The sequence below is a fragment of the Barbus barbus genome, assembly GCF_936440315.1.
Source record: "Barbus barbus genome assembly, chromosome: 38".
NCBI classification, from domain to species: Eukaryota; Metazoa; Chordata; class Actinopteri; order Cypriniformes; family Cyprinidae; genus Barbus; species Barbus barbus.
The window spans coordinates 12,036,667-12,063,265 of NC_136716.1; the positions used below are offsets into that span (position 1 = coordinate 12,036,667).

The 26,599-nt window shown below is 36.5% G+C and overlaps 4 protein-coding genes across 8 annotated transcripts; 1 reads left to right on the forward strand and 3 right to left on the reverse strand.

Moving 5' to 3' along the window:
• Positions 1–305: 305 nt before the first annotated feature.
• On the reverse strand, positions 306–4,098 carry LOC306857757 (28 kDa heat- and acid-stable phosphoprotein-like). The gene is made up of 6 exons (XM_079397888.1): positions 3,862–4,098; positions 3,439–3,521; positions 3,253–3,321; positions 2,630–2,751; positions 2,394–2,545; positions 306–1,446 (listed from the first exon to the last, which is right to left on the reverse strand). Exons 1-6 carry the CDS (start codon positions 3,872–3,874, stop codon positions 1,412–1,414), a joined length of 474 nt encoding a protein of 157 aa, XP_079254014.1. The 5' UTR covers positions 3,875–4,098; the 3' UTR covers positions 306–1,411.
• A 931-nt stretch (positions 4,099–5,029) lies between these two features.
• On the reverse strand, positions 5,030–7,535 carry LOC306858129 (monocarboxylate transporter 3-like; the record flags this gene model as incomplete). Its single annotated transcript, XM_079398526.1, has 4 exons — positions 5,030–5,205; positions 5,323–6,153; positions 7,074–7,217; positions 7,319–7,535. The coding sequence occupies 4 exons, from the start codon at positions 7,533–7,535 to the stop codon at positions 5,030–5,032; spliced, it is 1,368 nt and encodes a 455-aa protein (XP_079254652.1).
• A 1,278-nt stretch (positions 7,536–8,813) lies between these two features.
• Positions 8,814–12,681, reverse strand: LOC306857764 (protein chibby homolog 1-like). Of its 4 annotated transcripts, none has more exons than XM_079397894.1 (5): positions 10,855–10,960; positions 10,381–10,486; positions 10,188–10,293; positions 9,987–10,099; positions 8,814–9,860 (listed from the first exon to the last, which is right to left on the reverse strand). In XM_079397894.1, the coding sequence occupies exons 2-5, from the start codon at positions 10,456–10,458 to the stop codon at positions 9,780–9,782; spliced, it is 378 nt and encodes a 125-aa protein (XP_079254020.1). In that variant the 5' UTR covers positions 10,459–10,486; positions 10,855–10,960; the 3' UTR covers positions 8,814–9,779. The 4 variants fall into 4 exon arrangements, with proteins under 4 accessions (XP_079254020.1, XP_079254022.1, XP_079254023.1 ...); XM_079397896.1 differs by having other exon boundaries at positions 8,916–9,860; positions 10,864–10,954; XM_079397897.1 differs by having other exon boundaries at positions 8,928–9,860; positions 10,706–10,954.
• LOC306857686 (zinc finger CCCH domain-containing protein 7B-like) lies at positions 11,848–26,480 on the forward strand. 2 transcript variants are annotated; one of them, XM_079397741.1, is made up of 22 exons: positions 11,848–12,034; positions 13,055–13,115; positions 13,218–13,254; positions 13,355–13,552; positions 13,702–13,860; positions 14,555–14,635; positions 14,727–14,786; positions 14,940–14,982; positions 15,106–15,356; positions 15,457–15,757; positions 16,785–16,843; positions 16,971–17,073; positions 17,180–17,341; positions 19,975–20,180; positions 20,273–20,373; positions 20,515–20,696; positions 21,297–21,373; positions 21,532–21,803; positions 22,015–22,120; positions 23,069–23,177; positions 23,312–23,445; positions 23,547–26,480. In XM_079397741.1, exons 2-22 carry the CDS (start codon positions 13,057–13,059, stop codon positions 23,583–23,585), a joined length of 2,739 nt encoding a protein of 912 aa, XP_079253867.1. In that variant the 5' UTR covers positions 11,848–12,034; positions 13,055–13,056; the 3' UTR covers positions 23,586–26,480. The 2 variants fall into 2 exon arrangements, with proteins under 2 accessions (XP_079253867.1, XP_079253868.1); XM_079397742.1 differs by having other exon boundaries at positions 16,974–17,073.
• The last annotated feature ends 119 nt before the right edge of the window (positions 26,481–26,599 follow it).

Below are 26,599 nucleotides of genomic sequence, written 5' to 3' on the forward strand. Positions count from 1 at the left end.
TCATCAGCGTTGAGAAAAACAACGGGAACACGTGACATTCGCTGTTCAGCTTCAATAAGCATTTTTTATTAACGATCGCTAAAAATATGTAAACAATCGATACATTTGATTAATATGCGGGTCTATTTTCCCAGCTTCTGGATTCTCAACGTCAAGATTTATCTTAGCCTTAGAATAAATATGCTTTCTAAAATGAACTTTTCAATTAATACAATTTTTTTTCAATTCTCAACTATCATTAACATCAGTAATGTGAATTCAATATCCCTGTGTTGAAATGTAAAAGTATTGACTGACAAGGAGAAAACATTCATTTACCAATTTATTTATTTGTATACAACAAAGTTTCAAATAAGGAATTCCACTGATTTCATATCAATACATATTTCAGTACTGGTGAATGCTTTACAAATGTTAAAATACTTTGTAAATAATTGTTTAAGAACTGGAAAAAAATGTTGCACCATCAACATCAAGGTAATATTGCTTTCCTTAAATGGTCAAGGCAAGTCAGATCCCAGCAATGGGCTAAAGCATAAAACTCTTCAAAATACTATGAGGGCACACCAGTGAGTCTGGTCATGACAAAAAAAACAATGCTCCCACCTCAAGAGAAATGGAAAACCCCTGAGTAAAGGGGCATTATAGAAGATGATGTGGTGAATGCAGAGACATGCAACAGATCCATCGGCTGTGCTGAAGCAGCTACTTTTATACTGTCCTGTCGATAGTGATGCCTTTTTCTGTGAGATGATGTAACCTGCAGCATTAAGTAAATGATGTAAATGATGTAACCTGCAGCATTAAGTTCCAGCATGCCCTGATTTCACAAGGTAACAACCAAAATAACCTTCTATTAACCTTTATATGACTACAGATGCATTTTGCACTTAAACAGAATAAGGCCACAAATATTGACAAGACAGTAGAAGGGCTGATGTTGTTCTTTACACAAAATGACAAACTGTCTAGTTAGTGTTTGACTGTTCGACACTACAACCTGCGTCATTCTTCCCCATCAGCTCACGTGAGCACACCTGCAACCCTACCTCACTCTTCCATAAAATCCCAATCTAATGTAATGGTGATAACATCATAGAAATGTAGCAATTGAGAGTAAACTCCAGCAGCTTTAGAGTCTGAGCACAGTGAATGTGTCAAGAAGGGGGGGGGGGGGGGGGGGGGGGGGGGTAAGGTGAGTGAAGTTTGGTGGTATTGAAAATTAAAAAACCCAACAAACTCCAACACCATACACCACCTCCCATTTGACGTCCTATAAATGTCCAAATCCTCCAACCTGGGATGGATGGAAGAATGACATGTACAGATTCCCCTGAGCTGTCTCCTCTAAATAACTAATCCCCTTCCCTCCCTCCCCAGAAAAGCCCCGTCCTGTGTGATGATGCTTGGACTAGCGTTTTGACGTAGCCTCTTCTGCTTCTTTTTCTGAAAAAGAAAGAAAAAGCAGATAAGCAGACAACATCAGTGTCATTATTAGTTATTAAAGGGATAGTTCACCCACAAATAAGGAGTTTTTGGATGGATCATCCATTTAACTAGTCCATCTGTATTATCTCGAGGAGACGTAACCAAACTTTTTACTATGAAAAGCTAAGTCAAACCTGATTGAGGGCCTTGGCCCAGCATTAAATGCATTATGTACTTTTAATATAATTGGATACAAGTACAAATTCACTTATATTCTCTAAATTAATAATGGCGAATTTGATTAATAATAGCGAATTTTTTTGGTATGGCAAGCCATATCAAAGGTTATTATGAGCAAACTTTTGCCCACTGGCCCTGGTTTGGGCATCTCTCAACATGTACACACCACAAAACAGGATTCTTTGTCCACTGGATTTAGGTTATCATTAGCTATATATCCATCCGCCTATTTTTATGTGCATTTTGAGATATCGCATAAAAAAAAAAAAAATAAAAAAAAAGCGAACAGTGAATGGAAATACCAAGATTCACATAAATTCTAAAAATGGGCATAAAAATGTATGCACTCAATTGAGTCAGATACATTTTTTAACCAATAAGAAAGCATACACAAACTACAATGGAAACACGTTTACCGAATGATTCCTCGATGCACATGCAAGTCATGTGAACATGGGACAACATAACTGGGCCAACCGGCGATTTATTCACAAATGTTTTTTGTGACATTCCAATTTTGTGCATAAGTTAAATAAGCAACTTTGGATGGAAACATAGCTATTACATTTACATTTAGTCATTTAGCAGACTCTTATCCAAAGCGACTTACAAATGGAAGCAATCACAATCAACAAAAAAACAATATGCAAGTGCATATTAAATGCAATATAATGGATGCAAGCTATTGATTGATCTCTCATTAGAAAACAATGCTCTCAGCTTACCTTTCCTCTGCCCTTCTCTCTTCTTTGCTGCCTCCTCCCTCTGCTTTTTTATAATGGCCAGTCTGGCAAGGTCTGCCCTGGCCTGCTCAGTCTTCCCCTCTAGATGCAACTTCATGTATCGCTCCTTAGCCTTCTGCTTTTCAATCTCCTCCCTACATAAAGAAACACATAAATAAAGGAATAAAACGACAGCTTATTTGACTCTGAGATTCTCAAGTATATGTTGTCCCACATACCTTTCCCGACGTGAGAGCTCTTTAGGTGCATTGACATCTATTTCCACAACCTTCTTACTCTTTTGGGAGACCCTGTTCGGATTCTCGATTTCAATTAGTCCTTCTACACCTTTCCTTTTAGGCTGTTTCGAGAAAGAACAAATGAAGAGAAAAAAAATCTTCAGAAATCAGAAACAGCCTCCACAACAATATGATTTCCCTAATAACAAAATCATAATACTGTAGGGTTAGTTCACTCAAAAATGAAAATTCTCTCATCAATTACCCACCCTCATGCCATTCAAAACTCACATGACTTGTATTCATATTTGGAACACAAATGAAGATATTTTTAATATTCTCTCATAATTTTTGTCCATCCATTAAAAGTCCTTGTAGCCAAATAGCATTAAAAACTACAAGACGACATTGTAAAAGTGTTGCATATGAATCCATATGAAAAAGTGGTTCTGAGTTTTCTGAAGAGACAGAAATGTCCTTGAAGTAACGGAAATCTCCCAGGTAGCCTATCTTCATTCATGTTTCTAAGATTAACCAACATCTTATGGGTTTGAAACAAGGGTGGGTAAATTATTTTCCTTTCTGGGTGAGCACTTTAAGTGAATTTAATTAAAATGTCATACTTCATCATCGCTGCTGCTCTCCTCTTCAGATTCTGATGAACTTCCACGTTCAGCCCCTTCCTTTTCTTCCTACACCCAGATGAATCAGAGTTTCCATTATACAAATTAATGCTCAGCAAACATCACCTCCACTGTATGGCTTTCAGAAGTGTGTAAGTGACAGAAGATGAACACTAGTACACTCACCATCTCCCTCTGAGCTTTCATCTGCCGATCAATCTCCTCAGGGTTGCTGAACTGCTTCCCACGGCCCTTATGGCTCTTTTTACCTAAGGTGGTGGTCAAGGTAAAATAAAAAATAAATGCATTAAAAAGAGAGACAATAACAATACATGCAGCTATGTAATAGCATAATTAAGCTAAGCATGACTAAGAATCGTCGATTTAACTAACACTTCTCAGACAATCCATGTGGCTGCATGGTCCAGCATGGCCTGAGGTTTGTGCTAGGTTACATACACCGTATTTTACCCATTATAGAGAAGCTCGAACCATTAACAGTATCCTCTTGGGCCATAAATTCACCTTCACAAGTATTTTTAATTTTTCTTATCACAATACTGGCTCTGGCGGTATACTGGAAACATTAGAAAGCGATCAAGCACTCACCTCCTCTCGGCATTGTTGAGACACTCTGTGACGATGAAAACCCTCAGGGAAAAAAAAAAAGATTATGTCTGGCCCTAAAATTAAAGATACCCGAAAGGACTGAATAACTTTATTGGTTCTGTGAAGCTTAAAATAGGCTATTTTAAAGTTAAATATGACCCGACCTCGCCAACTCAAACCGAGACTGCGAAAGCTCTATTTTACCGCTTCCTGAGAGCGACGTCAGGCGACCCGTACTGTTGATGATTGACAGCTGGGTTGGCCAATCAAATTCCAAAGAGTTTCTACGACAGAGGAAGTTAGCCATTGCGATGACTAGTCTGTATTTCATATAATGTTTGTTATATACATGTAATTTGTACTAGTTAATAAAATACAAAAAATTGTCTGTATTACATTTCTCATAATATGCAGTGTTGTTAACAGGTTAGTTTATATATCATTATAGAATTATATAATGATATATTATTTCTTTCATTTTTATATTTGCAGATTTAATTTTAATTTTAAAGTTTTAGTTGTGCTTGTCACTTTTAATAGTTCTATTTATTTATTTTTTACTAAATTGAGTATTTCAACTTAAACGTATTTCAATAAATTGCAAAGGCAACATTTCTATTTTTCCCCTTTTTTACGTTTAAGACAGTCATCCATTTATCCAATATTTTAATTCTTTCACCTTCATTTTAATTATAAAAATGTTTTCAAAATAGTTTCAGTTAACAACACTGATTTTATGTAGATTCAATTAAAAAGTAAACATCTGTGCACATATATAGGCCACATATATATTATATATATGTATATATGTATATATATATATATATATATATATATATATATATATATATATATATATATATATATATATATATATATATATATATATATATATGGGTCTATACATATATAGGCCATACAACACATAAAACCAACATATAAAATAAAATTTCTAAGAACATGCCACTCAAAATCCTTTTCATTGTCTCAGACATCCTTGTTTCTCATTGACCCACATGTTTAAAAGTGGTTTTGCCGATTGTGGAATTATTTTGTGCAATTTATATGCAAGAGTTAGAAATTGGTAAAATCTAATATTCATAATACACAGTAAACAAAATATAATTAATTGAACATAAATGTCCCAAATTTCCGCTTTTTCCACTGTTTATCTTTTAGGAATGATTGCCACATCACCATGATGTTTCTGCTGAGTGTCTTTGTGTTTCTTTCGGCTAATAAAGAAGAATGATGCAAGGGCAAGAAATATTCCAGCAGTGATCAGCTCTCCTCCAGCCATGTAAAAAATCAGTTCATAGTTCTTGTACTTATCCACCAAATAACCTGTGAGGGAAAAAATACATGAAAGAAAAAAATATTTATTAAATTTACCAATTTATTATAAAATGACCATTTCGTAACGGACGATTCAATCTAATACATGTTTTCATTGTAACTCACCAGCAGAGGGAGGTCCAATCAGCACAGCCGCTGCCTCAAAAAGGAGCACTAGGCCAAGTGCACTGGAAAAAACATTTTTGCCCACAATACCCATCAGCACTTCAAACTGCAGAGCACCCACCATGCCATAAGAAAGCCCGAAGAACACACAGAAGATAACAAGCCCCTTATAGTCTGTGTTTGTAGCTGAACAAACATCTGTTAGGCCATTGAAGAGCAAGGCAAGGCTGAAGAAATAAGGTATCTTGGGTCGAATCCATTTTAAACCGGCCAATATGCCACACGTGGGACGAGCAAAGATGTCAATAAATCCTATAATAGACAACAAAAAGGCAGCATCCTGGTCAGGCACTCCTTGGTCCTTAGCATAGTTGACTAGTAGAATAGTTGGAACAAATAGGCCAAGGACAACTATAAATTTTGCAATAATATAGATAATCAGCCCTAAGTCAGCAAGTACACTGAAGTCCAAAAGCTTCTTTTTACTGGGCTTTTTATCATTATTGTTTTCACAAACGATATTCTCTTGTCCAGCCTCAGGAGGCAGCATTTCTTTGAGCTCTTGGGAACAGGCTATCACTTTGCTTTCTTTGCATTTCAGGGGTCTCATTATTGCTCCACAGGCACAACAATTGAGCAGAAGACCACCAGTGATGAGAAAGCCTCCTCTCCATCCATACTGGTTGAGCAGCAGTTGACCTAATGGAGAAAGAGCTGAAAGAAATACAGGGCTTCCAGCTGCTGCCAATCCATTGGCAAGTGGTCTGCGTTTGTCAAAATAAGACCCCAGCATAATCAGTGATGGTTGGAAGTTCAAAGCCAGTCCAAGACCTTCACAGAGACAAAGGCATTATTCATTCAAAATATGGAATTTAACAACTAAACAACTTAAGGACTCAGTTTTATAATAGTATTTTTGTTCATAAAACAAAGTTTTGTGTTGTGTATAGTAATATCAATAATCCCAATGTTCAATGTTGAAAAATATAAATGAGTTAATTTTATCAAACTATACATGTCATGTTGTTGGTCTAAATATCAGCACTGTGATGTTGTAACGTTGTTACGCCAGAAGGTGTACTGGCGTACTTTCTTGACATGTTGTTCCAAGGTTGTTGTTTTTTCTTTCATAGAACATAAAATATATTTAGATATTTTGAGAAACATCTCTGAAACCGAAACTTTTTGATTAGGAGAATTCTTCAAAATATCTTTAATGTTCCATGGAAGAAAGAAAGTCATAAAGGTCTGGACCAACATGAAGGTGAGTAAACGATGCCAGAATTTTAATTTTGGTGTGAACAATCCCTTTAACCAGTATTGCTTGTGCTCATATATTCAGACTAACACCACAATTGTGAGTGTGATATATCTTATAACATTTTGATTAAAACAAAAATAAAACGTAATAGGGTATATAGGGTAACTTATTTTAGAGACATATTTAAAGACATATTGCCAGTTACAAAGCAGACTGGGTGTAGTTCCCGAATCAATCAGTGTATTTGAACGAATTGGGTGAACAAAAGATTCAATGACTCACTCACAAAGACAGTCACACATTGCCACCTACTGGCGAAAAAATGTAACATGCTGTCACTAAAAACTCTTCACGTTAGCCAGACCGAGACTACAGTCTTTCAGGAATGCACAAATAAGAACAAGCAGAGTATCACAAATAGTGAAAAGTCTAAAAAAACTAAACTGTTTTTAGATTTATACATGTTTTATATCAAATGTCTTTTAGATACCTGTAATGACACCTGCTGTGAGATAAAGCTGTATAATGTTATTAGTGAAAGATGCAATTATCATCCCTCCTGAGGCCAGTAATCCTCCAACCAACATGACAGGCCGGCATCCAAATTTATTAACCATGATGCTGGAGATTGGACCTGGATTAAATGAACATAAATATATTGAGCATTAAGAAGGAGAAGAAAAACATGTTTCTAAAACATTTAAAGCTTTTATAATTCAGTTTATAGTATCTTACCTGAACCATACAGCATTGCTAATATTATAGATGAAATCCAGGCTGTTTCACTGTATCCACAGCCAAAGTCCTTCATCAGTTCTTTGAAATACACACTTATAGCTTTCGGGAAGGCATATGAGAAGCCAGTGATGACAAAACATCCAAGCAGAACCATCCAGCCCCAGCCACCATCTGGGGCACCTACCATCTCTCGATCCTCTACAGTAATTCCCATAGTTGCTCAGGCCTCCAAAAAAGAAGGCATAAAAGTTCTTTGATATACTTATATGTAGAATCAAAAACGTGTTCAGACAGAACAATTTCTATTCAGATGATGCTCTACTGAACATGTGCTGCTGTTCAAGAATCAAGTACATGAGCACAAGCCATGTTTCCCCTCACCTCCAGGAAGTAGTCATAGGCCAACCTACTCATTACTTGACTGACACTGACTAACATATGTAATGCATCGTGTTGACTAAATCTCAGAAATTTAGATCTTGTGATATAGTTGATTGAGTCTTCACTGCTCTCAAATGTCAAGTCCCTGGTTAAAACCTCACTTTTTTCTGGTATGTATGTTGCATCATAAAATGTATGTGATCAATTGAACAGCATGTATTATTTGTACAACGATGAGCGAATACATTCAGGATGTGGATACTTTTACTCTACTTTTGTGCATTACTGTAATATAATCTGATTTAAAATGTCTGGCTTTTGACGTAACCAGACATCTGACAGATTCCAATTGGGACAATGTTTTGAAGTTACTTCTTTAAAATTTTACATTACTGCAATTCATCAATATCCTGTTGTAAAATTTTAATTTGAATAAACCTCTATACGTTAATGTTTTTACTCCACTTCTTTGTATTGAGCAAATGTGTAGAGCTCACATTATTTTTTAATAATTTCTGTTCATTTTGCATTAGTGCCCATAACACTACATTGTTTTACAGAGTCTCTAGAACTAATTTGGAAATATTTAGTCATGCAACAGTTTTGCACCTGGACAGTTTTGTGTAACCGTTTAGACTCTAAATGTAACATTTGTATATCACAATAAATGAAACCACCAGGATGAGTTGTCATAAGAACAAGTGAAATCCAGATGCTCTTTTACCTGGAAGATTTGAATTCTTCATGACAAATAAACATAAATATCATATTGAGAACAATTATTTGATTGTTTTAAGATACTTGAAACACAAGTAATTGTCTTACCTGGCGTTTGAAATGGCAGAAAATTTCTTCAAGTAGCTGTATGATCTATCTGGCCTTCTTAGTAGACATAATGTATATTATCTAGATGCATATGGAACTAAGTCTTGTCATCAAGCAAGCCCCATTGCACTGTACATATGAATTATTTTAAAGCATAATCTGCTAAATAAACCTGCTGGTGCACCTCCTTCCTTACCTTGTACTCCCTGCTAATAATCTGTAATTAATCTGCTCACAAAGTCTCTTATTTATAGGAAATGAGGTGAAATTCCTGGACAGTACAAGTGGTATTACAGAGTTATTGTTTGGTTGTTTACTTGTTTTGTCAGTACAGTAACTTGCACAATGCATTTTCATTCTAAAAACAACAGAGTCATTACACTGATGTAAGTAACTTGGATCTGTATGTGATACAATAACAAGTGTTCTTTTATTGTTTTGGAAATCTGGAGTTTAACAGCAAAATATTATGTGATACGGTTTGACAGGTCCACTTGTGAAAAGTCAAATTACATATTAGAAAAGCTTTACCATAAAATTGGTATAACAATTATTATAATTCAAAATGTATTTGGTTTATTATTATTAAAAAAAGAAGAAAAAAAAAGAAGAGGAAGATGAAAAAACCTGGATCTAGAGTTTTCTACGTTATGCGTGTAATACGTGCCTCACACTCCATATGAAAATCCTCTTAAATCAGCATGTACATGTACATGATTAGCTCTTGGCTAATCTTACTGTTGAACCAAAGAAAGAGTGTAATTGTTTTCTGATATTTGAATGCACATTCAGATCTACACATGCTGAAAGGTTTTGGGACTGTCATGTAAGAGCACTTACTGAGGATAAAGAAATAAGGATTTGGTATAACTGGCTATAAGACAAGTTATTGTATTTTAAAAACACATTATAACTGAAAACATTTTGTTGAATTCAGCAGTTTTTTTTTATAGTTTTGAATGTATTTTCCATGCAACACAGTTATTTTAACGCAAAATAAACAGAAAATGCAAAAATTAGACTACCTGAAATTATTAATTAAAACTGGGGGAACAAAAATCAACCTATTTTTTCGACATAATTGGCAAAAAAACAGTAAAAAGGAAATATACCATTTTTTTTTTTTAAATCAATTGCGTAATATGTAAGTGATATTTAAATATTGTCTAGCAATAGTTCCACCAATTTCATTGTAAAATCCCTAAACTGTATATACACATAAAAAAGACTGAATCCCCTTTATTTCCTTTCATCATTTCTTTCTCCGAGAATTACTCCTCACATCTTCAAGTTCCTTCTGTATTAGATGTGTTTCTGCTGTTGACTCCGAAAGCTTAAAGGAAAAAAAAGTTCAATCACTTTGCAGTTTGCGCAGGGTAATTTATAACTGTATATAGATTTAGCCTACATATTTTTCAAACTATTATGGCTTTGAGCATTATATACATTCAACACTCACCATATCAAGAAGAAGCTCAATCTTTAGCCTGAGGAGATTATTCTCCTCTTCTAACTGGAGATTCCTTTTCTTTAATCGCTGTACCTCTTTTCCTGATACATTACCTCCTGACTCTGTGATTGAGAAAGACATTCATTACATTCCTTAAACAGGCTAATTATCATTAAATTTAATTAGTCTTTTTATAGCAGGAGGCCATACCTGAAATCCACTGGCCATCTTCAAATTTCAAGCTCTGGCTGCCAATATTCATCACCGGAGATCCATATTCCAGACCTAATTCAATCTCCCGTGTTGACCGATCCAGCTGATTAAAACAATTAATGATGATTTGGCTTCTAAATACATATTATTTGATTTAAAATACATCTTACTAACAGAAAATTGTACTTACTGTATGTAGATTGGAAAGGGATGCAGACTTCCGAGGTGGTGTTTTTTTGGGACTGAAAATGTTGCCAAACAAGGGCATTTTGGAGTAAACAGTCAGGCTTTCCAACCTGCATCAACATAACATTTCAATAACTTACATGGTCTTTAGCAGTAAACGCTATAGCCAACAAAACAGACAGTGTCCACATCAGGCTAATTACAGTTGTCCAGTTAAGAAAGCCAAAGGCAATTATTCTTGATTTCAAAATGGCAATTAAATAAGGTGATAATATGATGATAAGATAAGATAAAACAATATAAAATAATAATAATAATAAGGTAACTACCGGTATGTTCGAGAGACTAGTAAGTAACAGGCAAGCAGCTAACGTTAGTTATAAATACATATTCTTCACTATATCGATCTAGCACAACAGGGTTTTTTTTAAATAAATGCCTGTAACGTTACCGTAAAAAAAATAAAAATAAAACAAACCCAAAAAACCTGCTGCTTTAGTTTCTCCTCACGACTGCTCCAACGATGCTCTAGAAAGCTAAAGAAACGTGTAAACAAACGGCTAATTCCGGGGGAGCCTAGCAACGCCGGAAGTTCAATTTTATAAGTTAAAAGCACATTTCCAAATAACACCCTTCATTTAATTATGAGACATTTCTAAGCCTATTTTATCTTGGCGGTGAATTTTCTAGAGAAAATGCACAGATTGCACCACTGTTTTGATTAAATATATTATGCTTTGTCTTTCTTGAGAAGCCTTCCTAGTTAAACATAAGGCTAAAATCTAGCCATATTCATGTCAGGACAGCCCTCTGACACTCTCTAAAATTGCAAATAATAATAATAATAATAAGAAGAAGAATCCTGTGGTATTCCTCGGATATCTAAAGTACACAGAAATGCACATTTAGGGGCATAGAGTGCCTGTGTGCCCACTTCTACTTTCATTAAGCTCTGTTAAAATAATTTTTAATACTTACTGGCATGCTGAATGAGCTCCATTGTGTGAATACTATTATAATAGTTGACCACCGAGGCCTCTTTCATTTTTTACTACACAAGATGAATAATTTTGGAGATGTAATCGTTTTAAATCACTAAACATGTTGGGAAAATATATATTACAAATACTTGCACAATAACTAAATATTAGCTTTGATAGACAACGATGAAAATCACTATGGATTTATTTCATTCTGTTGACGTGATACAGTCTCAACTGTTAATTGTAGGCTAATTTTACAAATGTAGTAAAAAAAAAAAAGATTTATTTGATGTATGCTTTCCTATAAACTTAAAGGTAACTAAACATGATATAAATATATAATGATGCTATAATATCTATATAAACAATCGACTGACAATAGTACCTGAATTAAATCAACAGACAGACAATACATTTTATTTAATTATTTTTAATAAACGCGAGTTTTTGGCCTTTGCTTTATAAAAAGAGCGTCCAAGTTTTTCCTGGACGGTTCTGCTAAACTTGGGGTAACGATTCAAGTGGCACATGTTCTGTCCGTTGATTTGGGGCAGGCGAATTAATTAAAAGTATGATTTTGAAGGAGTAAAACACCTAAAGTTTTTGCCTGATAGTTAAAGGGATTTATTGCTTTAACAAACAGTTCCTGGTGGAAGAGAAGATCTAAAGTCTTAGGTGGGTCGAATGTCCTCCTAATGAGAGTCTGTTTTAGCTTGCTAACGTTACATAGCTGGCTTTTGCAATGTAGACTAATTTGTATATACCATTTTAATAATCAACCCGCTCTGGTGTTTACTTTATCCTTTAGTGTTTTATGTCAGTTATTATTCAGGTCAGAAAATCTTTAAACGCGTCCTTGCTGCAGCAGTTCGCGAGATGTAGCTTGCTAATTGGCTACCAGGAGAATTTTAAAGATATTTTATACGATACTGTGTAGAAAAGGTCCTTAAGAATTTAATAAAGCAATATTAGACTCTAGAAAAAAATGTTTTGCATGTTTGTTGGAACTGTTTTGTGTCGGCATATAAAACCCATCATTGATATTAAATGGTGTAAACAAACCTGAAGTTGACAGCATTAGCGGGCTAGCCGAGCGCTAGCAAGCGTTAAAGCTAATGCTAACACGAAGCCCGTGCAAGTTAACTTTCTCATTAGTGTATCCACTGACTCTACCTTTCAACGTTAAGTCGGTAAAATGTTATATATTCTAAATTGCGTTGAAGAGGGTTTCAAGTTCGACTAAAGAATTGCTGGGATTTGTTTTTGATTTCTGAAGTCCGGAGAGAGTTGCATTAATGGGTGTTTTTCTAGGGGATGTGCTCTGAGTTGCTTAACGTTTCTCGAATTTTAGGCCTTAGAGATGATATTTCTGTAATATCTTCTTTTTGTGCATATAATTGTTAAATTACTTTATTGTGCTCAGTTATGTCTAGAAAAGCTTGAATCATTCATATTTTCCTGATTAATTACCGCGACTACATTTTCTACAGCAGTATATCCATTTTGATGTTAGCTAGAATATCAAAAACACATGTAACTGAAATGTTTTTACGTAACATTTTGTGCTTTTTATCTTTTATAAAACCACTTGCAGTAATTGTATGTTTTGTCCCTACAAGGTGTATTTTTTTACACTTACGTTAGGGTTTGTTTAAATGTAATAAAATGTTGCTTATTGGTTGTGTTATGTTACAGCTATGGATCTAGAACGACAGAAGCGTAAAGAAGAAATTCAGAAAGCTTTGGGATTCATTCAGTAAGTGTGTAGACTTATGTGCTGCATCTCCATAATGCAGTTATGCATAACTGCTTCCCGCTACTGTTGAAAATTTGCTAAATGTATTTATCTTTTTGGCAGGTCATCTTTGCCTTTCCCTGAACCTGAAGGTTATGAGGTATGATTTATATGTAATATCTCTGAAGAAAAATGGCCCCACCTAGATAATCTGTATTGAACTTAATTCAAATAGAAGCTCTCTTGCTTTCTTCTCTCAGGCATTCCTGACTCAGCTAGTATGTAATTTGCTGGATGAAGGTAATGCAGTGTATCGCAATGGAGAGAGGAGACAGGCAGCAGTCCATTACAGCGAGGGTGTGAATGTAGCTCGCTATGCTCAGTCTGAAGCACTGCTCATTCCCCCTGAACTGTTAGAGAGCCTTTATGTGAACCGGGCAGCTGCACATTATAGTCTGGTAAGTTTGATTTTTATTGGACAATTGGTTGACATTTAAATCTGTCAGCTGAGGATTTAATGGAATTTAGTGTGCAAATTATGTAGTAATTCTATAGTGTTGCAAAGACCATTTCTGCAAATCCGCCTTCTCTTGTATTTTATATTTAGGGGGAGTATGAGCGGGGTGTGCAGGACTGTGATAGCGCACTGTGTGTGTCGGAGGGCAGTCGCAGGGCACTCTACAGGAAGGCACTTTGTCTGAGGGAGCTGGGCAGACTCAGAGAGGCTTATGAGTGTGGCACCGGATGCCTATTAACTGCCCCTCACGTATGTTTTTATATGCAGAATAAATAGTACATTAATCTGTAATTTGTTTTATTATTTACACCATTCAAAAGTTTAAAGTCAGAAAGGTTTTTTTTTTAAATTCATGCTTTTATTGAGCAAAGATTAATTAAATTAATCAAAAGTGAAAGTATATACATGTATAATTTCACAAAAGATTTCATTTTCAAATAAATACTGTTTTATTCAACTTTATTTTAAGAGATTCCAAAAAAATTTATCTTGATTTCCACAAAAATATTAAGCACTACAACAGTTTTCAAAATTGATGATTAAACAACATGTTTCTTCATCTGCGTATTAGAATGATTTCTGAAGGATCATCATGTGACACAGAAAAGTGGAGTAATGACTGTTGGAAATTCAGCTTTACCATCACAGGAATAAATTGCATTTTAAAATATAAAGAAATAGAACAGTCTTTTTTAAGTTGTAATAATATTTTACAATATTACTGTTTTTACCGTATTTTTGATCAGATAAATGCAGCCTTACTGAGCATAAGAGACCTCTCAAAAACATTTAAAAAATCTTATTGACCCCAAACTTTTGAATGGTAGTGTATATAATTTAATGTATATTATATTCATTTAGAGATTTGTATGACTTGTCTTGCCAGTTCATGTAATGCTTAACTAACAAAACATTGGTTGTTTGTTTGCTTTATTTTACACAGGACCGGCAAGTCAGTGAGCTTGCTCAGGATCTAGCTAACAAACTTGGTTTGAAAATCCGCAAAGCGTACATCAGCCCTCAGGTTTGTTTTATAAATTGTTAGGTTAAAATATTGATCATTTGCAGTTCATATAGTTGTACTCATTCCAACATGTCACACCTTTTTATTCCAGCTCGATTCTACAACATCTGCGACCGACAGCAATGGAGAAACTAATTCTCCTACAGGGGAGGCAAGTTTTACAAAACCAGACCTTCCCTATGTTGGTCATAAAGTTGTTCTATAAAATAAAAATAAATAATAATAATTATAAAAAGCTGTTTTGTAAATTGAGAATTGCATGGTTTGGATTACATTTAACAAACCTCTTTGTTTTTCTTTTCAGACCTCCTCAAATGGTCTTGAGTCTTTGACTGATATTGGATCAGGTATGTTATCTAAATATACATACACCAGTATTTAAAAATCTAATTAAAATATGAGTACATTTATGGATATTCATTAAGCAAAAATGAATTGGGTGGTTCAGTGTTCTCATCTTTATCCCACAGATTTAACAAGTGCCCAGTGTATCCCTGCTCCTCTGGCCACACCAATCCCAGTAAGTGATGACCCACAGATGCCCTCACTTAGCCCAGTTGTGCCCCAAGATATGCCAGAAAGCCCAAGCCAGGAGCCATCGGGGCGGGTGCCGTACTCTGTGCCTGTATCTGAACACATGGATGAATGTGTGATGAATGAGGACACATCATGTCTGGACACCTTACTGGAAAGTATTCCCAAAGGAGCTGAGGTCAGCGTGGTGAGTGAAATAGAGAGCTGTAGGGAGGGACAGTGGGACATAGTTGCTCAATACTGGATTGATCAATGTAAAAGTACTGATTTTCTTATCTATCCATCAGAACCCAGTTCAAGGGGCCATTCCCACTAACCTACCAAACACTGCTGTGGGTTTGAGGTCACCATACTCTCCAGGTCTTCCAGCATCCTCCGGTCAGCTCACGACTCAATATTTCAACTCTGCTGTCAGTCCGCTCCCCCCACTGGAGTCCTCCTCACTTCTAGGTCAAAGCGAAGCCTCTTCCCAGACGATGGACTCCCTCGGCTCCTTTAGCTCTGGAGCTGGAGACGCTGCTGGGAAGGGAGGGTCTGGATCACTAATCACAGGAGGACTGGATTCCCTTTCGGAGTACACACTTCCTGGTGAGGGTTTTAACTTGAAATGTGATACACGCTACCATTCAAACGTTTGGATTTTTGGAAAGAAATTCTTACTTTTAGGGTGCTTTCACACTAGCACTTTTGGTGCGCACCCGGGTTCGATTGATGTTAGAGTTTGGTTCATTTGGATGTGAACGCTGTCTTCCAAACTCGGGTGCGCACCACAAACCGTACCCGAGTCCGCTTAAAGGGTGGTCTGAGGTATGGTTCAAGTGAACTCCAGTACGGTTCGCTGCTGCTGTCATACCAAATCGTGGCAGTGAATCGCTATTAATTACATATTATTTGATGATAAATGTGTTTGTGTGTGTTTCACTCACTTTCCTGACAAGCGTGACTGACGTGCTGCAAGCAGTGAGCTGTATGCCTCATTTCTGTTCGCTTTTTGCATTCTTTAGAGCATTTGCAGTACATTCGTAAGACAGACGTAAGTGCCATTATGTACTGAAGCTTTGGAAACAAAACCAATTGCAGGGAGCAATCAAACTCTGGTTCAGACCAGGCAAGCAAACCAATTGTGAAAGCACTCTTATTTAGCAGGGATGCAGTAAATTGATGGCATTTAAAATGCTACAAGAATAAATTCAGTTTCCACAAAAATATTATGCACCACCTCTGTATTCAACATTGATAAGAATTAGAAATTAATAGAATGATTTCTGAAGGGTCATGTGACACTGAAGTATGGAGATACTTCATATCTCCATACTATATATATATTTTACTAAACAAATCAGCGGTTGACATTTTATAGGAGTAAATTTCATTTGAAAATATTCATATAGAAAGTTTTTTACATTGTAATATTTTACAATATTACTGTTTTAGTGTATTTTGATCAAATAAATGCAGCCTAGGTGCATGAGACTACTTTGAAAAAAAAAATAAAACCTTACTGACTTCATACCTGTATTTAAATGATACATAAAAAATTTTGACATGATAATAGTTCAATATTGATGAATCAGGTATTTTTATCATTCATTTTCTTTTCCTTTATGAATCTTAGGTGGACGAATCTGTCACAGTTTCATCCCCAGTTTGCGGAATCATAATGCCTCCAATGCAGTGAGTTTCAACTGTTCTGTACTGCTCATAGTCTTACTCAATATCTCTTCTTTGTATGCAACTTTAAATGTTTGAAAAAAATGGTTTGCTATCTATCACCTACTCAGAGAATTGTTCTTGCTTCCAGCAGAATGGACCAGTTGGTACAAACCTTTCTCTGCTGTCACGAAACCCTCTGGCTGCCACACATGAATTCAGACAGGCCTGCAATGCTTGCTACAGTCGCATAGGTATTGTACTTCTTAACTGTGTGATATGAAAAATAAGATGCATAAATACGACTATTCCTAAACATGTTGTACCTGTCTGAAAGAAGTGAATGTTTCTCTGTATAAGGGCCACGGGTCATGGACTATCATTATCAACCTGATGCAGCGCATCGCTGTAAGAGAGATGTGCTGCTCTGTCGCCTCAAATCCTCAGATGACCCCACCTGGAAGAGGGTGCGACCCCGTCCTGCTCGTAATAACTTCCTTGGGGCCTTTGTTCTCTGCAAAGGTATGGCTCAGTGTTTATTGAAGAAATGTAAAAATTGTGTTCTGAATAGATGTTGGGGATGTACATTATTCTATAATGGGAGTGGCCAGTGTTAAAGTCAGCTAGAGATCTAATGATTCACTTGTTTTCTCAAAGCATTTATTACAAATCCTGCTGATGCAAATGCATCGATCTTGAAACGTGAATTTTTGAATCTTGCATAGGGCTGTGAGATATACCGAATGCAATGATCCTGTGCATCTCGTCAGTAAAGCCGGTTCCGTGATTAGCAGTAAATCTCCATCACGTGCATTCAGATGGAGCGGCATTTAATACACAGAGCCGTAGATTACTGACAAGCTATGCAATATCACGTTCGTAATCGCAGATGAATCGCCTTTGATTATGAACGTGATATTGCGTAGCTTGTCATGATGCGCATGATCATTGTGTTCGATATATCGCGCAGCCCTAATCTTGCATTGTTTCGGCCAATAATCATTTTAAAATGTTAAAAATCAAATTAATTGTGATTCAGTAAAGTATATATTCAATATTATAAAATGTATACTCATTCAATTACTTGCATACACACGAATGTGGCATGATTCACATCCTGACAGCTCTCCCTCGCAGACACGTGCCGCACACTTTTATCGCCTTTCACTGGATTTTGCTTTCCTTTCCATCAGTAACTCTCATTGACACATTTTCTGGGTAGCTTTCTGAGCACTTTTTGTGCGATCTTTCCTGGTCTGTTACTTGCAGTCACATGAGCAAATGACGGCTCTCTCACAATAGCGCTGTGGTCTTGAGTCTACCAGTTCATTGCTTGGCCACTACTACTAAAAATAAAATGGTTCCATATTTTAAAAATCTTATTGCTATTTTCTGTAAGATTAAAAAAACTGTTGTTTTAGTGATATAATTGTTTATATGGGAGGGCAGAGGACATTTATGGGATATAGGGAAAAACCTGGAAAATTATAGGAAATTGAAAAACTGTCATATTCAGTACCACAAAACTCATGAAAAGAAAATATTTCAAAGAAATAAGGAAATATGGAACATTTTTCTAGGTTTGTTTAGCTCTAAAATATTTGATCCGCACGCTGCACTCTTATATATCCAAATAGCCTGTAGGGCTGGGCGATATGATATTATCGTATATCGACGATGTCTTGTAAGTTTCGCGATGTCGATGTCAACAGTCAGGTAATAGACGATTACCGATTTTTATCAAGGAAAAAAAAATACAAATGGGAAATCTAGTAAATTGCAAAAAAAAATTATAATAATAATAATTTACATGACCCCATAGTCACCATACAGGTCTTTTTGCTTGCAAGAATTAAATAATTCAGTAGGAGGGTTGGGAATCGAAAAGCTGTTCCAATTTTTTAAATCAGATCAGATGGAAGGTCAGGAACTGCTGCACACACACACAAAGTGCACACACAAAAGCCGCCTCTTATATACGCGAACACTGGACTCCACTCTCTTTCTTGCATTCTTACACATTCGAATGGACAAATACACACAGAATTATATCAAAATATCCCATGAATACAATCGGTTATGTCTTAAGTGAATGTAAAGTGTTGAGAAAGAATACAAGGGTGTATTGGATCCATGCATTCACAGCAGTCGCTGCCGCCAGTCATTAATGTTAATCAAAGAACAAAAGAAAAGAAAATCCCTTACTGATCTTGACTGAATCACTTTTGGAACCTCGGTTTATATTTATTTGTTTTTTGGCGCTGACTACCATAATGGCAATGTGCATCTGTGTATGCGATTTTGGAGATGCGTTCCAATCCTATTTATCCTTATTTAGGGTATAGACCTATTCTATTTTGATCTGCAGTTTAATAAAAGTTAAACAGAAAAAAGAAAAATAGTAGCACTGCATGTGTTTCTGAATATTTATTTAAACAATGTATAATGATGAAAAACCACAAACATGACAGTTATAATTAAAATACGCAAATTCCTTCACAGCCTATTCATACCGCGGACATAGTGCTCTATTTTTACAGATTTGTTTTAAGCAGTGTATCCAGTATAATTGTTTAATTAAGATATAGCACTATAAATTCTTAATTCATTTGCAACAAAAACTATAAAGTTTTGTTGCAAACAGATAAAGGCATTATAGTACTAGCCTAGGCCTATCTCAGCTCGCCCTTCAACATGCACGCGTTCAGCCCAACACTGAAAATTATATTGTGGGCGTCTAACCCTAACCTAACCCTTTTTCCTCAACAGTTCTGATCACAAAACGAAATTCATTTCATACACATTTGATAAGAACAGAATGGAAATTATTAGCAACACCAACATAACAGTAAAGCTAATGTTTTCTGTTAGTTTAAGCACAAACTAAGAAATAATTAAACCAAAACATTAATGTGACAATAAATAAAACCAAACTGAACATGTCTGCAATGTTGTCTCGGCCGGGACGGGGCGGGGCGTGGTGGAGATGGGCCTTGGGTAGACTATATTATCGAATATCGCGATATTTTTTTTCGGCGATTATCGATAAGATATTTTTGACACATCGCCCAGCCCTAATAGCCTGTATGGGCATGTGTTCAGTGTTTACTTTAAAAATGTCATAATCAAGCTCATGGATCATTCTCTCTTTCCAGAGGTTCAAGAGCGTCAGGAGTGCCAGTATGGTGAAAACTGCACTTTTGCTTATTGCCAAGAGGAGATCGATATTTGGACACAAGAGAGGAAAGGAGCTTTAAGTCGTGAGCTTCTGTTTGACCCTCTGGGCACCAACGAACGACGGGCCCTCAGTGTCACCCGTCTCCTTCAGCTCCATATGGGCATGTTTATGTTCCTCTGTGAGGTAATGTGCACCTTCATATTTAATGCTGGTCTCACAGATAGATATGTTACATTCTTGTCTAAGTGATTATTCTGGCCTCTGGCTTCTTGTAGGAATGTTTTGACAGTAAGCCTCGTATCATTAGCAAGAGAAGCAAGGAGAATCTCGCTGTGTGTTCCAACCTCACTGCACGACATCCCTTTGATGATAACAAGTGAGTCTTTAAAAAAAAAAATAATAATTTTATCCCTTGCTGCATTGAGACTTGGATCACTAATATGATTTTGCAGCACATAAACAGCCATCGCATCATATCCCCTCTCATATGTTTGTGTCTTATGATGCTGTCTAACAGGTGCCTGGTGCACGTGGTTCGTTCAGCAAACGTGCGCTACAGTAAAGTACGCCCTCTTCACCCACTCTGCCAGTTTGACGTGTGCCGCCATGAGGTGCGATATGGCTGCCAGCGAGAGGACAGTTGCTCCTTTGCACATTCAGTCATAGAACTCAAGTGTTGGGTGCTTCAGCAGGACACAGGTACATTAAACATGCTATAATAATGTTTGTATGTATGCACACTTCAATCTGCTGTTTTGATTTATAATCCATAAACTCATGTATATGCGTTTAATCTTTGTTTGAATGTTTTCCGTCCATTTAAGAAACCTTTTGATTAATTTGAAAAACAATTGATTTAATCAGTTTTTTTTTTTTTTTTTAAGAAATGAATACTCAGCCAGTATGCATTAAATTAAAATTATAGTAAATACTTGATAATATTTCAAATAAATGCTGTTGTTTTAAACTTTCTATTGATCAAAAATCAGGTTTCACAAAAATATTAAGCAGCACAACTGTTTTCAACTTTAAAATATTATACATTGTAACATATTACTGATTAAAATAACGTATATATTTTAAAATGTTACTATTTTACTGTAATTGAGCAAATAGATGCAGGTTTTATGAACAGAAAAGACCGGTTTCATATTAAGATATTAAATGATATTAAAATAGGAAGGAAATGTCTGTCACTTGTGCCTTTTTTTTGCCCCGTGCTCTGGTTCATTACTGTGTTAAACAGAGGACAGTTGAAAGAAACTGATGGTTTTTGTTTGTGCTTATGTGTTGGGTCAGGTATTACCCATGAGGAAATGGTGCAGGAGTCTAAGAGACACTGGCACAGATTGGAACAGAATGCACAGAGACAGAAGGTGAGGCTGAACAACAGCACTGTTCTGTCTCACAAATGCTCATCTTTGCTGGAATCTTGTCTCTTTATTTGATTGCTCCTGCAGCAGATTTGATTTTATGTCAATTTTGTTGTTTTAAGTCTAGTAAGTTTTTCTTTTTTTTCACTTGCCATCTTCAGCCAATGCTCGGGCCCCACCAACCCAGCGGGAGCAGCAGTAACAGCAGTGGTGTCAGCAGTAGTGCTGTGGTGTCCGGAGGAGTTGTCAGTGGAGGAGGAGACTGCATGGGGGGCGGAAGCACAGGAGGAGGTGGAGGAGGATTTGTAGGATGTGGTCGAGGGCGCGGCTTGAATCTGAAGATGAAGTTTGTGTGTGGACAGTGTTGGAGGGAGGGCCAGGTCAATGAGCCAGACAAGTCCCTGAAGCACTGCACTGCCAAAGCCAGGCACAGGTTAGCTTCCCTTACTCAAGCAGGCATCATTTTACCACCAGGATGCACATTATATGCTTTAATGTTTACTGGAACAGTTGTAATATGACTGCTTTTATTGGACACAGTAGGCATCAGCTTTGCCTGAGGTCAATAACAATGGTATTTGGTGTAATATCTGGTGTAATTATGGTATTATGCTTCTTTCTGCTTTGTCTATTCCTCTTTCCAGTTGGACAAAAGAGCGCAGGGTGTTGCTAGTGAAATCATTTGAGAAGAAAAAGTGGGTGGTAGTGCGACCGCTGCCTTTTTCCCGTACCTACCCCCAACAATATGATGTAAGTCAGTCCGTTGTTGATTAAATTGTGGCCGCAAACAGAAACGGTTCTTCAGACAAGCAGGTTTTAGTGTTGACACTGAGCTGCGGTGCTGTTTTCATGATCTGTTAAACATCATACAATGTCGGGGGGACAATTTATTGTAATGGAAGTTAATTATGCAGAAATATTTATTTTCTAAAGTTTCCATATTTAAGTTTCCAATAATTAAGCAAAGCATCTTCTCATAGGATAAGAACACGCAGTCTCATGAATAATTTAATAGACACCGACGTGTCATCAATGTACTATAGTCCTTTGCCACATCACAAATTGTGACGTCAGCACGATGTCAATTTTAAACCCAGAAGATTTCCAAGTTGCCACTTGAACTGAGTGATCTGACTTTTTTTTTTTTTTTTTTTTTTTTATCTAAAAGAAAGAACATCTTTTGAGATCATTGGATGTCGGGCAGCCTACAAGTAATGTTTAATGTCTGTTTTTATTCACGCTTGAATAGGAAACAGCAAAGACTAAAAGATTTATTCTTACAATCTCTGTTTGTTATATCGGCTACATCTTTTTTGTTAAATCAGGACATTTTAATTTCCAGCCCTCTTAATTTGCATTAATTTTGTATGATCTTGGGTGTATCATAAACCACCAAAAGGCCACATCGTTAATAGTGTTCTGGAAATGGAAACATTTTAGCCCCTCCCACACAGCGCTTTGTTTATTTTTAGCTGAATTTTAATGAAGCACTGACCATAAACGGATCTTTTCAAGGGCTTTGAACCAGAAAGAGTTGCCAGCGATCATGACTCAAAATAAACTATAAAGGTTTAAATGATGTTTAACTCACTACAGAATTTTAAACAAGATTGTTTCACATAAATTGGAAATTGAGTATTGTTACATAATCGACACATTTTTGCAAATTTGTTTTTGACTATACGTTTGTGTTTGCAGATGTGTGTTCATGTCATGAAACAGAAGAAGTGCCACTATATTGGGAACTGTTCTTTTGCACACAGTTTGGAGGAGCGGGATGTGTGGACCTATATGAAAAACAACAGCTGTGAGAATCCATTTCTTTAACTGAATGATTTATAGCTTTATTTTTTTGTTCATTTGTGTGTGCGATTCAGTGATGTTTTCTTAATCCATTAATGCGTTTTAATACAAGCTGTGTATCTCTCTGTGCTCTCTAAGTGAGAGACATGCAGCAGATGTATGAGATGTGGCTTTCACTGACCAATCAGAACCGACGTGCAGACGGCAACTTAATGACTCCACCCCCAGAGGAAAAACAGATCGCCATGCCAACTGACTATTCTGAGTCAATGGTGGGTGGTTGCAGAAGAGAGTGGTTTGTTAGTGTGATAAAGTGGAAAGCTCTTGGTTTCTTGAACTGTGTTATCAGATTTATCTGTGCTCTTTTTGACAGGTTGGGCGACGGATGTCTGGTGGCGCAGGGGATCTGTGACCTGGGCCCGAAAGTGTGCGATCTGGATGAGTCTTCCTGTTCAGATATCAGCTTCTAAGGCCCTTTCACACTCTTTCAGTGCCACTCTGGGAAGTACCAGGCTCAGATGCCCTTCAGGGCAGAGTGCCTGACTATAGGACTAACACAGTGATTGTTGCCACATACACACCCCTCACTTGCTTTTTAACCCATTATCACATTCACATTCGCCCACTCACTGACATGACACAGGCTCATAGGCTGTCATGTGAGTGCACACTGGTACTTTTACAGCTAACTCAAGTAAGGGCAGTTTATGTTCCCTAAACACATTTCTGAGAAGTTGAAGATCTATTCCAACAGTGCTTTTTAAACTCAAAAGCAAAACTGGTTCTCCCCGTATTAAATCAAAGCACCTGTCATGAAGGCCACTCATGTTTCAGTTAAGTATGTGGTGTCAGATATCAGATTGAAGTTAAGAAGTGGTGCTTCACTCTGTGTTCCTGCCATATTGGTAGAAGAGTTTGAATGTACAGCCATAAGTGGCCATTTACAAGAAATTTGAGATTTGTCCGGATGTCGAATGTATTTGATAAAAAAGGCTAATTAATAATGGACTAACTAAGTAAAAACCACCCCAACTTGCATAATGGCAGTCACAGGTCTTGCCCTGACACTGATTTCCTCATTCTTTCCATTTGTACTGAGTAACGGTTTGGCAGTGCTTGATAAAGGAGATAGATTGCACACAAGGGCTGTTTGCAGTCTTGAGTGACCTGAATATTTGGATTGAAAAAACCCTTTGTATTTTGTTTTTGAGTGATTGGAGGTTGGAAGATGGTTCTGTGTTTGTTCGTTCAAGATATTAGATTGGGATTTGAAGTGCATAATCTGTAACACCCATAAACATGCTACTAGGAGACTCTTGTTCGCCACAATTCAACGCGGGCCAGTAGCTCATTCTCCATATGTACCGTCTATTTCATATTAAGAGCATGAACGGAGACGCATTACAAGAAAATAGGCAAAAGAGCTATACTTGCCCTGCCTATGTGTAGTTATATTCATAATATACTGTCAAGAGATGCAGTGCTACCCTTAGTACGCCTCGTCCTTACTTTCAGTGGACATGAGATATAGATATATATATACACACATGCACATACACACATATCTACTATATTGGCATACTACTAATGATTATTGATATCTTAGCAGTTAAGCTTAAGTATAACCTTACCTTGTATTGATTACATAGAACTTCTTGTTATTGAGCTATGCTATATGACATGTATTGCTGATTAGACGGTTAGTGAATTCTTTATTTTTTATTTTTTTGAGTCATTCCAGAAGTGTCCAATTTGTGAGGTCTGCGTGAGAATTTGCTGCTCCAAATATAATGCTATAGAATGGTAATTGAAGCACCCTGAGATGGTTTGTTATAGAAAATAGAATCAAGTTTGTACTTTGCATTGAATTTCTGGGTTTAGATGATTTGTGAAGGAGCAGATTTGGCCTGGTAACAGATTACAGCTTGTGTGGAGATTGAGAGGGACATTCTGGATTGACCTAGTCCGCTTTACCGAGGGATCATATTATTACTACTGCTATTATTATGATGATGACAGTGGTGATAATGATTGCCATTACGACTTCTATCTTCCTATATGCTATTGATATATGTATATGTTAAATGCTATGTATAACACTTTAATTATATGTATCCATGTATGAATATAATACTTAACAGTGAATTATGTCTATGTATGCTTGGTGAGCTGTCCAGAATAGAGGAATTGAGATCCTAGGGTAGCTATCTGTCTGTTTTCTTTCAGCCTAAACACAATGAAAAGCAAGTGACACCATTAACATTTAGAGTGTTATGCTTTTGTGATGTGTTTTTAGATCTTGTTAGTTTTCTGAAACCTGGGATCTCTTAAGAGGGTTTATAGAGTGGTTGTAGTGAAGAGACATCACGCCTTAGCAACTTTCCTCTGCACCACGATCTTGATTGTTTTGATTCGATCCTCACAGCGCTATACTGGGACGGGACACAAAGCATACATGGATATTTATGTTTGTCTGCATAGCGCCTTATACAATACATTTATACACGATTATAAATACCTTAACAAATAATCCTACTCTTTCGGTATAATGATATATACACCGTTAGACAACTTGTTTAAAGAAATAGGGGAGGGAAGTGTATCGTTAATGTTCTCTGGTTGGCAATGGAGACTGGTTTTGTGCACAGTTCTCATCTGAAATATGAGGACCGTGATCATGCTGAGGTAGTGTGCATAACCATTGAGAGAGAGAGAGAGAGAGAGAGAGAACAAGCTGAGAGCCAAGAAGCTCAGTTAGCAGTCTCTGTTGTTCAAACATGGGATGGAGTTTGGAATCATTCATATTCATATCATAGGGTTAGTACTGCTGGCCATTGACTGTCTAAAGGTTGCAGTACTGGTCATTTACTCACCATCCTCATTCTCCATCTGAGGTTATTTTATCACAGAACTGGAATGTTCTGGGCTCTCGGGACTTCAAAACCTATGAAGATTGCCCATTTTTAAATTACCTTTGTTTTGCACACTTTCTAGATGAAGTGTAAAGCAGAAATATGTTCATAGTAATTCACGTTCAGCCTAAAAAGACAAGAATGTGGGATTTAGCAAATGTTGGAATATATTGGTTGAGATGTTTCTGTTCAGATGGGTTTACTTTTCATCTGCTTAGATAACCAGGAAAAATCAGGGTTTTGAGAAAATGAAAAGGACAAACAACAATGCCTCTTTTTGTACTGTATTTTTACTTTTGTTTTGTTTCTCCTTTTTCTCCCTGGTTTGAAGTGAAATATTGATCACAGTGGACCAAATCTCATGAAAGTGTTTAACAATAAATAGACTGTTTTAGAAAATTTGTGTGATGTTATTGATGTTCATTTAATTACTTTCAAAGACGTTCTGTTTTAGAAATCCTTTTAAAAGTTAGTTTGAAAATGTTTCTCATATTGATAACTTTGCACTTCATAA